The following is a 14,823-nucleotide window of genomic DNA, read 5'->3' on the forward strand; positions in this document are numbered from 1 at the left end:
CCTCAGACACATTGGTGCTTCCGGGTTAAGCGACAGTGTGTCAAGAAGCAGTGCGGCTCGTGTTTCAGAGGTTGCATGGCTCTCGACCTTCGCTTCTCCCGAGTCCGTACGGGAGTTGCAGCGATGGGACAAGATGGTAACTACCAATTGGGGAGAAAAAGGGGTAAAAAATAAATGAAAGAACATTCCTTTTCTGATTATAGTGGACTACTATTCAGATTTTTGGGAGGTGGAGAAAGTGATTGACACAACAGCCGACTGTTGTAAGCAGCAGTTTAGCAGATATGGCATACCTGACAGTGGTGTAGTTACGGATAATGGGCCCTAGTTCACGAGTCAAGACTTGGGAGTTCCATCATGTGACCTCCTCACCCTACCACAGTCAGAGTAATGGTAAGGTGGAGTCAGCAGTGAAAATAGCAAAGACTCTCATCACAAAGGCTATGCAGGAAGGCACAGATGTGTGGAAAGCCATTTTGGCATGGAGAAATACTCCCACAGAGGTCTTCAGCAGCAGTCCTGTACAGCGCTTAATGTATAGACGCACTCGCTCTCTGTTGCCAACAACTCCCAAGCTCCTCACTCCAAAGGTCATTAGGGATGTTCAGGCACACAAGCGTGCATTTCAGGACAATTCAAAACCTTACTATGACCAGCATGCAAAAAAATCTGCCTGTAATAAAACAAGGCCAAGCTGTCAGAGTGCTCCTGGCACCTCAAGCCAGGGATGCCACATGGAGTCTTGGCACATGCATAGGGCACATCAGCACAAGGTCCTATGAGCATAGGGCACAGGAGGGCCACATAGGAAGAATATCCTCTGGATGGTGTGTGCAGGACACATAATGAGGAGACGGGGAAGACCCCACCAGGTCAGTTATCTCTGCCGACCGTGCCTCCACAATTTCAGGAGGACGTGGAAGAGGAAGGAGAGGCCCTGAGGCTCCCAGAGGTGCCAGGAGAAGCCCTGAGGCTCCCAGGGGTGCCAGGAGAAGCCCTGAGGATCCCAGAGGTGCCCAACGTACCACTGCGCCACACTAGGACAAGGGCTAACATAAGACCGCCCCTGCGGTACTGGGACTACATCCTTTAAGAGATGGACAATAAAAATATAAATAAAAATGAGAACAAAATAAGAAAGGAAAAAGGTGTTGATAATGTAAATTGATATTTTCACTGTGGTATTAAAATGGTATGAAGTGCTGGAGCTAATTCTATATGAAAAGGAAGATGTTGAGATAATGGGCATAATGCCAACCCAGAGATGGCGCTAGTGGGGCACCTATCTAGGATAGATAAATAGGTGCATTATGAGTGTCTGATTAGAATGTCGTGACCTGTAACACCTGAGTAAAGGATTACGCTTGCATCTTATCTAGCTCTCCGGCGTGAGTTATTCACATACACATATTAACACCAATGTTATTGGATTTTTGTGAGGATTCAAGATCTAAGTTAATAAGGCCATTCCGGTGCACATCCAAGTGCTATCCACCCTCGGGTGTTTGGCAACGGGAGCTTGCGGATCGGCATCTCACAGCCCTCGATGAGCCAATGTTTTGGATGCAATCATCAGCAAAACGTACAGTAACGCATACAATTTCCATACACCATCGCACAACAGGTTGAAGTCAAAAGGGGTTTCTTTGCCATGATGCCATCAATGGGTTCCCAAATATGAACGGGTCAATAAAAGGCACACATATTGGCATAAAATCACCATCCCAAAACGATTTCAACTATGTGAACAGAAAAGGCTTCCACTCTTTATGTGCATATGACGCGCAAAATATGCTGCTGATGGGGTGGCTAGGTGGAACGCACAGCACACCTCGTTCATTCTGCAGAACAGCATTGTTGGCCTATACGCCTACAGGAGGGAGCTGTTGAGGATGGATGGCTTATTGGTGAGTGTTGCCTACTCATTTTAAGTTTATTTGCCATTGCTAAAGCAACTTGAGTTGTCCTAATGGTCCTCTCGTTGTAGATACATTTTTATTTTTACTGGTGAAGCCACAACTGAGCGAGCCAAAAAAAACATTTTGGTTGTCCTCATCTCTGACACTAGCACCTCTATTTAAGTGTCTGAAAAGTTTCTCTAATTTTTTCCCTTTGTTTCATGGTATGGCGTTGTATTTTCCCCCACGGACTTTAAAGGGATGATTTTGACCATATATGGTTAATTAGGGGCGTTTCGAAATGCAAACAGCCAAGGTCGTGCACGAGCGCTGAGAACGATTGGTATTTATCAATGGTTATCTCCTACTGGTGTGCTTATGACGCTCGTAGGATTGTTAGATAAATCACTTTTTCCTATGCGTACGAATATTCTAAATTCCGTTTAAGTAGTGTTTTAGAATAGTTGATAAATGAGGCCCCAGGAGTTTTTTCTTCAAAAAGCTTTTACATTAAAAGGGCATTATCATTTTCACAATTTCAGCGTTATTGCGACCTCAGTGTGGAATATCACGTTGAAGGCACTCCTTTAAATAAATAACTTTTCTGGAGGACTGCTCTACTCAGTGTAAAGTGTGTAGGCCTACATTTGAGACCAGAATGGCAGAAGAGCAGTTTGTTTAGATAAAGACCAAGAAAACAGAACAGGCAGCTAGGTTTGGACAGTGTTAGTTTCCTCTCACTCCATATCCACCATCTCTTACATAACCCTGAACTGGATGCCTATTCACACTCAGCTTGCATTCCTTAGGACCACAATCCTCTTTGGCATTAGTTTTCTGTTCTCAGATCTTACAGTGTGGAGTATGGGCTGGACGCTGCTTATCGTTCTGGTTGTTCTGATCGTGGTCCAGGGGAACCCGACCGTGACCGTCAGAACTGGGTCAGGACCACCAGTGGGGTCCGATCAACACCCAAACAGTGTTCCTCTGGGCGAGGACACACAGACCACTACAGAGGTGAGTGAGCTACAAACCCCTACAATCCTCTACTCAGAGAAGAGTTACGTCAGCATAGATTCAGGAGACTTGCTGTATAGGCCTACATAACATGGAGAACGAGTCTCCAGTTTGTTTTGCATGAAAATACTGCTTTGACTTAACTTTGTCCAGCTTCTTGCTGTGATGTACATTAGATAGTATTTCACAAAAGAGTTGTGCTTTCCTGTCGAATCCAGATTAGATCAAATTCAGGCAACCTAAAATTAACACATCAACCACATAACCATCTGCTAAGTAAAGGAAGGGACAATGTCAGCCTGGTGAAATGATGTATTATATCAATCTTATTTAATCATCATTACAACATATGCTGTACATAGTACAAAACCAGTTAATATACATGCCCAAGTTTAAGTCCAAACTTTGAGCTTGCCTCAAGTCGTCATAAAAACTGCTAGGCTGTGGGACAAGGCTGTTTGCTGGAGAGAAGAGGCCGAATGGAAATAAAGTCAGTAATAAATAGATACTTTAGGACAGTGTGGGGAAAAACGAGGGGGTGAATCAAGGGAATTCACTTGGTCATCTCTGTCTGATCATTTGTAGCATTTTGAATGCACATACGATATAATACACCCACCTTGGTAAGGCAGAGCCCAGTATGTTTACAGTTGATTGAGCACTGTATGTTTGTGTGTGTTTGTCGAGCATTCCATTGCAGTACTGTAATGTGTTTAATTCAGTGATTGTGTGTGTTGTTCACGCTCAGTTCTTCCACTTCCCCTTCTTGGCAGGCAGCTGTCCCGTTGACTCCAGGTATTTGTTGATGAGCTCCTCCTGAGTGCCTGGCAGACAGGGCTGGTATCTGCTGTACTCCATGGTGTACTCTCCTTTCCCCTGGACACAACACACATATCCCCACACATCAGTTCTCTAGAAAGGATCATGGACTGAGAAATTACTTTGGTCCAAAGAAATTAACAGAAAAAATGAGCAAACGCAAACTCAATTCAATATCATTGAAAATGTATGGCTTGATATCCTGGACTTTTTTTTAATGACTAATTGACGTCTTGACATCCGACTAGAGCAGCCAGTGCCTTACCTCTGTACAGGACCGGAGCTCTGTGGCGTAACCAAACATGTCATTCAGTGGAATCTGGGTAGAGGAAATGGAGATTAACCATCAAATACACAGTGAATGGACAGACATTTAACCTATCCTGTCTTTGCAGAAAGAAAAAGGCATAGGAAGTATGAATAGGACAGAGCTGCACTCACATCAGCATACAACGTAAAGTAGCCCTCCGCCCCATCCTGCCCACTGATAACGCCATGGCGACGGTTGACCCCGGCTATGACTGTCCCTTGGAACTCATCGGGCGCCACAATTTCTACTGACATGATTGGCTCCAGCACGGCAACGTTGGCCTTCTCCATGGCTACCAAGAGAGGGACATGGATGGAAGGAGACAATCAGTAGGTTTGTCAAAAAGCTGAGAAGCACGGAAAAGTTATACAGAGAGAAAAAATATGCGAGAACAATGGGGGGTGTATTCTGGTTAGTTGACACCCACCTTGTTTAAGAGCGCCCTCCCCTGCACGGATGAAGGAGATCTCATTCGAGTCCACCATGTGATGTGCTCCGTCTTCCAATAGGAACTTGACGCCTGAGATCTTGTGACCAGTCAGAGGGCCTTTCTCACAGGCCTCTCTGAATCCCTGCAGGAGAGAGGGAGGAGATGGAGAAAGAGTGACGTGGGCAAACTACGACCCGCAGGCCCGTTCAATCCGGCCAACGGGGTGTTTGAGAAAAAAAAATATATAGACATTATAATGGACCTATATATTTTCAAATTAATGCACTTTTTGTAGCCCACAAATTGATTTTGACAAACTAATCGGTCAAAATAAAAATATGTGCAGTCCTTTGTTGAATTTTGAAATCCCGATGTGGCCCTCAGGTCCACCCTTGGGGTATGAGATAAGAGGTCTACTAGAATTTCTATCTGAATAAGATACAGGATTTTTAAAATCGTAATTACACTTACTCAAAGGCCTATGTGTTTTTCAGACTACAGCCAGGCATGCATACCTTCTCAACAGCCGGCACAAACTGTTTAGGGATGTTGGTTCCGACAGTCTGGTCTTCAAACTCCACTTTTGTGTAGTTTTCTTGGTCCAAAGGCTCAAGAACTCCTATCACTTTACCGTACTGCCCAGAACCACCAGACTGCTTCTTATGGGTGAAGTCAAACCTGCAGAGACATGCACATAGCCAACATCAGTAACTCATTCAGAGAATTTTCATTAAAGCATTGCTAGGTAAAGAACTGCCATAGTTCAATACCGAAACAATCAATACTCACATTAACATAGACAAAGTAGCTGTATGGTCATTTGCCATGCTTTTATGTTACAGTAAAGAGAGGAGAGGGGAAATGTGTGGCCTGTCCCTTTAAAAAGGGGCAGTCCTAACTGAATTCCTGGCTTGGGCGGAAGCAGGAAGTTGTTTCTCCCCCTGCATGTGGCTGCACTTCCAGCTGTCTGAGTGTCTAACCGCAACAGCCTCTCAACAGGCAGGTAGTTAGACTTTCCAGGCACAGGCAAGAACACTGTTTCCTCCCTCTGACACTTCTACCCTCCCCTTACTCACTAAATGTCTCTATTCTCTCCCTTTCTCCTTATCTAGAACTAGGGCAGGACACTACTTCCTCCACCCTGCCCCCGCACACACAGAGGTCAAAGTCCCATCAGAGCAGACGGACTCTCCCTACCTGTCCTCACCGCCCTCTTTTCTCTCTCACTCATTCCCCCTGTTTGCTCTCATTCCTCTTCTCTCCGGCGGATTAGGGGGAAAGCGAGGTGTTGGAGAAAGTGATGACGACTGGCATGCTGAACCCAAATCACTACCCTGCCCGTCGGGCAGCCACGGTGGTCCAACACTACCTGAACACCCGCTACGGCTCACCCTACAGGTGGATCTTTCTCAGCAAAGTACATAGCGGCAGCGCAGAGGTAAGAGTGGAGATAGAGGATCAGCACACTTTGGGGAGTGTGTTGGGCGGGGGCAGTTAATATTACAAGGCAAGGAAGGAAAGATCCTTGAAGGGGATGGATATGGGAGGTCTGTGCGGATAAAAAGTCAATTCTCAATAATGCATACGGTGGGGGCTTGTGAGGGGGCGACGGCTTTATGGAACATAGTTCTGTTTACTTACACTTGTCTTAAGTGGTTCATTTCTGCTCTCTCTCCCTGACTGTCAGGATGTGGCAGAGATGGGGAGGAAGTATCAACTGGAGCTTACCATGCAGGAGATGATCAGTAACGTAAGATCCGATTCACATTCTCAATGACTCACTATCGCACAGAACAGCTGTATGAATAAATACAAGGTGTGTTCAGTAACCATGGCTACACTGCCATGGTGATAAATACGCCTGTGTTAGAGCAACAACCTATTTTCCTTCTCTTATTTTTCCTCTCCCGTATCTTCCCCTAACATACCGCTACTTTCCTTTCCCCAACTCTCCTTTCATATTTTCACTTTCTCCTCCCCACCTCAACCCTCACCCTTTCCTCTCCCTATAAAGGTTTCGGGGCAGTGCTCTGCGGAGCTCCTCTTTCCAGGGGGAGAAGGGCAGAGTGCTCCCCAGGTCCAGGCCTCCTGTGAGGGACTGCTTCAAAGTAACACCACGGCTCAGGAAGAGGCCTTCTACCAGCAACACAGAGCCAGCAATAACCTGGTGTCAGGAAACAATATACCAGGTAGATAGAGAGCTATAAATACACACACACAACTCAGTCAGCCATGGTATAATGTCCAAACATGTCCACTGAAATCACCATCTCTTTGTTCAGACTGTGGTCCCTTTTGTGGTCTAACTGACCCCATCTCTCTTCTGACCGTGATGTTTCTTTGACAGACAGCTACGGTCACATGGAGACCAGCATGAAACCCTTCTGGCAACTGGCGGGCGTGGCCTCCAGTTTTATCATGCTGAGGGAGTCCAATGAGAGCACGCTGTACAACATGGCCCAGGTGGCCAACTTCACACAGTTGGTGAGCAGCAAAAGAGAGACGTCGAGTGCCTGCCCGACTAGATGCGCAGGCGTTGCATCAACCAATGGTTGCGTGCTACGTCATCAACTGTGCAGTCGGGCACCAGATTGCTATATCATATGTGGTTAGCTGATATGTTAAATACCTATCCAGGCGTGGTATGATCTGGTCTGCGATGTAGTCGGACAGTAACTTGAGAAGAACCTCAGTGTAACCATGGAGATATCTGCCCAATTCCAAATTGACACCTAACTCCCCACCCACACACTTTCAATCCGTCCTTCTCACACACATGGTCCCTGGTTCTGTCTGTCCCTCAACAGGAGACTGAGAATGACCAGCTGAGGTTCAACTACCATGTCCTGCTGCATGAAATGATTTCCCAGGTAACGAAAACATTCTGCCATCTGTCTTAACATAACTCAGACGTCATGTTTATTATTATAAAGGTACATTCTTGTGTGTACGTGCAGGAGATCATCCACTGGAAGCTGCTATTCACCTGGTCCCCAGAACAGGGAGTTAAAGTCCTGCAGACTGAGCTGCAGCCAAAGTGCAACCACTGTGAGGCTCCTCCGAACACCACCAACTGAGATACACACACAGAGAAATACTTACACAAGTACTACAGAGAAGAGTATAGCACATCTTTCTTAGGACTTGAATGAAAGGGTAAAGCCATTTTCTACCTGATTTTGAAAAGCTGAGCTTTACACATCACACTTGTCTTAGCTTTAGTAATTATGTTTACCTTCACCACTACTGCTTCAGAGGAGAGGATAGGGCACATGTCAATGGCCTTACTGCAGCTATGCCAATGCACTGCTTTGACTGTGTCAGCTTGTAAGACTCTTGGTAAGATATAACAATGTGTTTGTAAAAACCTTTTGTTAATATACTCTATTGATGATGTGAAGGGGTCCAATAAAGCCATCACTGTATACAATGTAATGCTTCTGAGAGTGGTTCAGTTGGACATCATTGCCGTGTGTGTGTGTGTGTTAGGAGTGGTACTTACGGTACCGCACTGGTCACGCTCTCCCTGAAGGCTACCTTGGGCTTTCCCATCACACAGGGGCAGTTATACTCCCTCTCCATCCTCTACAGAAAGACAGCGAGAAAGTAAGGTCAGCTTGATTTACTGCACCGAAATGCCATTAAAGATTCTAGATGTTTGGAACTCTAATACATTCCATTAGCCTTCAAGACAACTTAGGACACTGTAAAAATAAGATGAAGCCAAAACACGAAAACGTTGCAGACAGAAGGATCTTCAGATCTCCGGAGAGCAGAGCACTAGACTAGTACCTGTGAGTAGATCTCCAGGTGCAGCTCTCCCATACCAGAGATGATAGTCTCCTTGCTTTCTGTGTCAAAGTGGACCCTGAACGTGGGGTCTTCTCTGGTGAAGCGGTTGATGCCTTTAGAGAACTTATCCATGTCATTCTGATCCACAGGAAGAGGGAGGATGAGGTCATACATGTTTATATTCTCTACTGAAATAGTATCAAGTCTTATATAGTCATTTAGACTCCTCATACTACATAGAATATGAGAGGGCCCACCTTGTTGGACGGCTTCATAGACATGGAGATGACAGCCTCTGGTATGTGGATGGACTCCTGTGGGAGAAACATGTTGAATGAAGCTCAAGGTCATAACATTATGCACACAGGCAGTGCACAACAGATTGCATCTTTAAATACACGTTAGTGAGTGCTGACTGGTTGTTTATCTAGTCTGGACAATGGCCATAGGCATGTACCATGGAGAGGTTGGCGCTGGTCCGGGAGGTGAAGGTGTCTCCGCTGGCACAGTCGATCCCAAATAGGGCACAGATGTCTCCTGCATACACCTCCTCCACATCCTGACCAACCGGAGGGAGGGAGGGACACAATTTATGATAGCACGAAAATAAGATTGTTTCAGTTCTACAAATGTATAGATAAAGTTGTTTGTAATCATGAGATGTTATCACTAGGGTAAGTCCAGTTGGGGAATCAGGGTCATTGTGCTATGTCGTAGAAACAAACAAAAAACCAAATGGGGAACATCACACAGTGCTGTGCTTTTCATAGTACTGAAACTGTCAGTTTATTCCATTTACATTCACTTCCTGGTTCTCACCTCCATCTGGTCAGCATGGAGACGCACTAGCCTCTGCACGCGGACCTTCTTGCCTGTGCGTGTGTTGATGATGTACTCAGTCTTCTTCAGACAGCCCTGGTACACACGCACGTACGTCAGCTGACCAAACCGACCTGCCTAGAACAGTGTAAGGGGGAGAGAGATAAATACATCTACAATCCCTATATAGTTTATCATACAACAAAAGTTTATACAGTAAATGTGCAAGATTACTTGTTGAAGAGAAGATGGTTTGCTACACAGTGTTTGTGTGCTGTGCTCACCTCCAGTTTGAAGGCCAGGCCAACGAAGGGCTGCGAGGCGTCTCTGGTGGGATCCATCAGGATCTTATTGCTGTCACTGGACTCTCTGACACAGAGGAAACAACACAAGCACAGTGGTGAGATCTTCCATTGACATTGTTCAAGTTTGTCCCCGAGCCTATACTCTGTCCTGATATTGGCATATCAATTCATTAAAAGACGGCTGTGTCATATTGAATGGTGTAACCATCTAGGCACATAGGTCATACTCACTCATCGTTGAAGAGGGCATAGTTGTTGACCTCTGTGGGGTTGGGCAGATAATCCAGCACTGCGTTCAATAGTGGCTGGACCCCTTTGTTCTTCAGGGCAGTTCCCACCAGCACGGGGCTGAAGAGGCGCTGCACTGTGGCCCTGCGTATGGCTGCCTGTGGGAGGAGAGACGGGAGAGGTCAGGGCCCAGGGGGCAGAGTTCACAGGTCATAGCAGAAAATATGACTGATGCAGAAGATCAAATTACAGAATTTGTTGCGATATCCCAAGACATAATGAACAGTCACACACACCTTGAGTTCTGGCAAGGTGGGGATCCTCTCCTCCAGAAACATCTCTCCCAGTGTCTCGTCAGCGTTAGCCACACACTCCACCAGCTCCTGTCTCCTGTCTGCAGCCTCCACACGGAACTCTGCCGGGATCTCATCCAACCGGATATTCTGTCTGCAGGAAGCACAGAGGATGTCATTTTTTAAATATTTTTTTCTTCCAGTAAGAAGGTTTCCAGCTATGGAAATATTTCAGATCTGAATAGTAATGTAAGTAATCTCTAAATCCCTGCCATGATCACACATTCTCCATTCTCTTACCCGAATGGGCCCTCGAAGTACATGCTGCGCTCCTCTATGAGGTCTATGATGCCCTTCATGTTCCCCTCCAGACCGATGGGGATGTTCACAAAGGCTGCGTTGTGGTTCAGCTTGGTCCTGAAAGAGAGAACACAGGAGGAGTCAGAACACAGAGCTAATGAAAAACCAGATTAGTCTATCTGTCTACTCTTCAGTATCTATATCTGCTGACCTCATGGCCTGCAGGGCGCGGTTGGGGTTGGCTCCCATGCGGTCCAGCTTGTTGATGAAGGTGAGGAAGGGAACATTGTAGCGTTTCATCTGTCTGTTGACGGTCAGGGTCTGGCACTGGACCCCTCCAACCGCACATAGGACCAGGATCGCCCCGTCCAAAACACGCAGGGCTCGCTCCACCTCGATGGTGAAGTCTACATGGCCTGGACAGGACAGAGGAGGAAACTGGGGTTAAAGTTAAAAGCAAAAATACATCCTAAGTTCATCAGCTGTTGGGTACACTAGTATCGATCTGTGACTGTGATTTATGGTATATCCGTCAAAAAAAGAACCTGGTCATAAGATCTGTTGCCACTAACGCAAATCTTTCTGCCAGGTACCTCCATACCTGGGGTGTCGATGATGTTGATGTTGTAATCCTTATAGACGGTGTATGTGGCAGCTGACTGGATGGTGATGCCTCTCTGCCTCTCCAGCTCCATCGAGTCCATGGTGGCCCCGACTCCATCCTTTCCCTTTACCTATAGGGTTAGAGGAACCACAGTGTGTATACAGTACATTAAAATAAACACAATAGTTTTAGTCTGTCTCCCTCCCTCTAAAACGCAGGCAGGCGTTTTAGAGGGAGGGAGACACACACACACACACACACACACACACACACACACACACACACACACACACACACACACACACACACTTCAATATATCAGAGCCAGTTTATGATCATGATTAACTCACCTCATGGATCTCTGCTATTCTGCCCGTGTAGAAGAGGACGCGCTCGGTGAGTGTGGTCTTCCCCGAGTCGATGTGCGCCGAGATTCCGATGTTGCGGATTCTTTCATTGGGAACGATACCAGAGGAGCACGACCGAGAACTGTTCATCAATACCTATAAATAAAATAAAAAACAGACAGCTTTCAGATAAGCTTTCTATTATTAGTTAACGTTATACAACGCAAGACAGGACAGCCAGTGGTTAGCTAACTAGTGTGTCCATTTCCATCCCTTCTCACCTGTGCTATTCTCAACATCTTGTGGTCTTTTTTTCTTACCTTTTTGAATGTTAGTGTTCCCGGTTTCCTTAAATGTATTTGACCTAAGGTTAGCCCTGCTTTTAGAAGTCGCATTTTGGTGGTGGACAGGACGGGTTTAGCTCCGTTTACACAACCCCCCACTGGATGTCAGTCAACCCGTGAAAGTCACGGCACCGCACGCCGGTTCGTTGTGAAACATTACTTCCTGGACTACGGCAAGTCTGAAGTCAAATTTGCATTTCAACAAATCCGCTTTGCCAAGCTCAACAGTGACGAACATTGGCAAGGCGGACAAACGTGTGCTAGTTCATCCCCCCATACTGGGTTATTCTGTGGCGTCTGCTTGGTTGCTAAATGTATCTCACCATCAGTGATGTGTGTTAATCTCTGCAATTTCCTCCATACGCAGCAATGACCAGTTTCCCTAAAAGGACATTGTATTTCACCTAACATCCCTATCCGTGAGTGTGTGTCAACGCAGCACAGTGTTGTCATCATCCTTATCAAATAAAATACAATTTTATTTCTCACATGCGCCGAAATGCTTACTTACAAGCCCTTAACCAACAATGCAGTTTTAAGAAAATAGAGTTAAGAAAATGTTTACTAAATAAACTAAAGTAAAAAATTTAATATAAAAAGTAATACAATAACAATAATGAGGCTATATACAGGGGGTACCGGTACAGCAGGTCACATTGCAACACACAGTTGATCCATATGTCAAACACCAGCCCAAGAGGCTTGTAGGAAGTCATCAAAAAGGCGGTGACTTTGTCCGCTGCTACAGAATCACAGTGTTCACAAAATGTAATCAATGCAACAGTGAATAATCAGTGTGTCCTTGGTCCTTGGACCTCCAGTCTGGCGTCAATCACTATCAACAGATATGAGAATAATCCATAACATTTAGCATCAAGTCTAGTGACCATCAATCCGCACCTTGAGTATCACAAACAGAACACTGGAAATTGTGTATTACAGAAACTCAAAATATGCTAAACATTGTGTTAAACTAAACATGAACTTTAGTCATATAACATTTCCCCATTACAATGTGTGGTGAAAGACTAAATTACATTTGTCCTGCCTTTTTCTGTTATGCTCATTTTTCTTGGTGATTAAGACACATCAGTGTTACAAGGTCAAATTCAGAGTCACAAACTAGAAACGGAACTGACTCATTTCCAATGTCCTAGATTCTCTCTATTCTGTAGGGCAGGGATGGGCAACTGGTGGCCCACGGCCCCCCCTTTGTAGGCCCGCAGAACAATAACAAATTAAAATAAACACTTTTTGGGGAGGGGCGGGGGGACTCAGTCGGGGTCTCAACTTACTGTTGAGAGTTAGAGTAATAGAATACACAAGGTGCAATTTCAAAATTCGGTTGTGGATCAGCAGTCACTTAATTAGCCCATGTCATCTAAATCTTTTTAGATTGGTAAGGTAGTCTAGCGGCCAGCTATCTAAACTTGTAGTAAGCATGGTCGAATTACCGACTGGGGTGGGGCCCATTGATCATCAGTTATCATATTAAAAACGGCAAACATTTACCTCCAACCTATTGCAAAATGTGTAGAATTGCAGGAAAGTGGTTATAAAACTTAAAAAATCACCCGGACAGCTGATGAAACTGTGGCTTTGCACAACCGAATAATTTCTGCACCAACTGTCAGAAACCGTCTCAGGGAATCTCATTTGTGTGCTCGTTGTCCTCACCAGGGTCTTGACCTGACTGCAGTTCGGCGTCGTAACCGACTTCAGTGGACAAATCCTCACCTTCGATGGCCACTGGTACGCTGAAGAAATGTGCTCTTCACAGATGAATCCCGGTTTCAACAGTACCAGGCAGATGGCAGACAGCTTGTATGGCGTCAAGTGGGCGAGCGGTTTGCTGATGTCAACGTTGTGAACAGAGTGCTCCATGGTGGCGGTATGGGCAGGCATAAACTACGGACAACAAACACAATTGCATTTTATTGATGGCAATTTTAATGCACAGAGATACTGTGACGAGATCCTGAGGCCCATTGTCATGCCATTCATCCACCACCATCACCTCATGTTTCAGCATGATAATGCACAGCCCCATGTCGCAAGGATCTGTACACAATTCCTGGAAGCTGACAATGTCCCAGTTCTTTCATGGCCTGCATACTCACCAGACATGTCACCCATTGAGCATGTTTGGGATGCTCTGGATTGACGTGTACAACAACGTGTTCCAGTTCCCGCCAATATCCAGCAACTTCGCACAGCCATTGAAGAGGAATGGAACAACATTCCACAGGCCACAATCAACAGCCTGATCAACTCTATGCGAAGGAGATGTGTCATGCTGCATGAGGCAAATGGTGGTCACACCAGATACTGACTGATTTTCTGATCCAAGGTATAAGGTATCTGTGACCAACATATGCATATCTGTATTCCCACTCTTGTGGGAATACAGATAATCTATCTGTCCGTAGATTAGGGCCTAATGAATTTATTTCAGTTGACTGATTTCCTTCTATGAACTGTAACTCAGTAAAATCTTTGAAATTGTTGCGTTCATATTTTTGTTCAGTGTAGATATAATGACGAGATGCTTGTGTCACCGTCCTAACAATGGGATCCGTTGTCCACAGAGCGGAACGGCGGCCTGTCAAGATCCCGCCTATTCCTCTCTTTAGATTGGTGGATACATCTCCTTATTTTAAAACTTTTTTAAATATTCGATGAGGAGTGTTAATGTCAACCGCCTGTATTCAATGGAGAGTGAGATGCATAGATCGTTTAACATTTCAACAGGGACAACGCCGATACAAAGTGTTTTTGCTCAAAGTTGCCGGGATATGTGTCACACACATCACACTTATATCAGTACACTCGTAACAACCTAAGCATTACGAAACTTCTACTAGATCAAATAAGCCTTAGGTATCAAAATAGCAATATATTTTTATATCTTGACTGCATTCGACACTCTCATTGCCCCCCATACAAAAACTCCTCACTTGCCTCATAATGTGGTCCTCTGTAGCTCAATTGGTAGAGCATGGCGCTTGTAACGCCAGGGTAGTGGGTTTGATCCCCGGGACCACCCATACGTTAAAATGTATGCACACATGACTGTAAGTCGCTTTGGATAAAAGCGTCTGCTAAATGGCATATTATTATAATGAATGATCTGCTTAATGTGGACAGATTTTGGGAGGAGTAAACCCTCTCACTTCGCCTCTTCCTCTCTGCTTTAGGAAGGCCTAGACCAGAGTGGTATACTATGAAGCAAGCTAGATCTACTCAGGGTTTTCTAAAGTTAGCCAGCTTAAATTAGCTTCACATTCCAGCTCACGCTTCATCTGTCCTATAGTGGA

The 14,823-nt window shown here is 45.3% G+C and overlaps 2 protein-coding genes across 3 annotated transcripts; one reads left to right on the plus strand and one right to left on the minus strand.

The window, feature by feature from the left end:
- Window positions 1–2,747: 2,747 nt before the first annotated feature.
- Window positions 2,748–7,909, plus strand: LOC311102271 (latexin-like). Of its 2 annotated transcripts, none has more exons than XM_084143555.1 (7): window positions 2,748–2,915; window positions 5,748–5,912; window positions 6,162–6,224; window positions 6,489–6,663; window positions 6,822–6,958; window positions 7,282–7,344; window positions 7,432–7,909. In XM_084143555.1, the coding sequence occupies exons 1-7, from the start codon at window positions 2,763–2,765 to the stop codon at window positions 7,549–7,551; spliced, it is 876 nt and encodes a 291-aa protein (XP_083999681.1). In that variant the 5' UTR covers window positions 2,748–2,762; the 3' UTR covers window positions 7,552–7,909. The 2 variants fall into 2 exon arrangements, with proteins under 2 accessions (XP_083999681.1, XP_083999682.1); XM_084143556.1 differs by lacking the exon at window positions 2,748–2,915 and adding an exon at window positions 5,405–5,473.
- On the minus strand, window positions 3,213–11,693 carry LOC311102270 (elongation factor G, mitochondrial). The gene is made up of 18 exons (XM_084143554.1): window positions 11,483–11,693; window positions 11,166–11,318; window positions 10,813–10,945; window positions 10,423–10,627; window positions 10,212–10,328; window positions 9,915–10,065; window positions 9,622–9,776; window positions 9,370–9,454; window positions 9,086–9,223; window positions 8,724–8,825; window positions 8,524–8,580; window positions 8,267–8,404; window positions 7,977–8,059; window positions 4,990–5,152; window positions 4,472–4,616; window positions 4,176–4,336; window positions 4,000–4,053; window positions 3,213–3,791 (listed from the first exon to the last, which is right to left on the minus strand). The coding sequence occupies exons 1-18, from the start codon at window positions 11,555–11,557 to the stop codon at window positions 3,660–3,662; spliced, it is 2,247 nt and encodes a 748-aa protein (XP_083999680.1). The 5' UTR covers window positions 11,558–11,693; the 3' UTR covers window positions 3,213–3,659.
- Between the last annotated feature and the right edge of the window lie 3,130 nt (window positions 11,694–14,823).

Source organism: Coregonus lavaretus (assembly GCF_964263955.1).
Source record: "Coregonus lavaretus genome assembly, chromosome: 26".
Lineage (NCBI taxonomy): Eukaryota > Metazoa > Chordata > Actinopteri > Salmoniformes > Salmonidae > Coregonus > Coregonus lavaretus.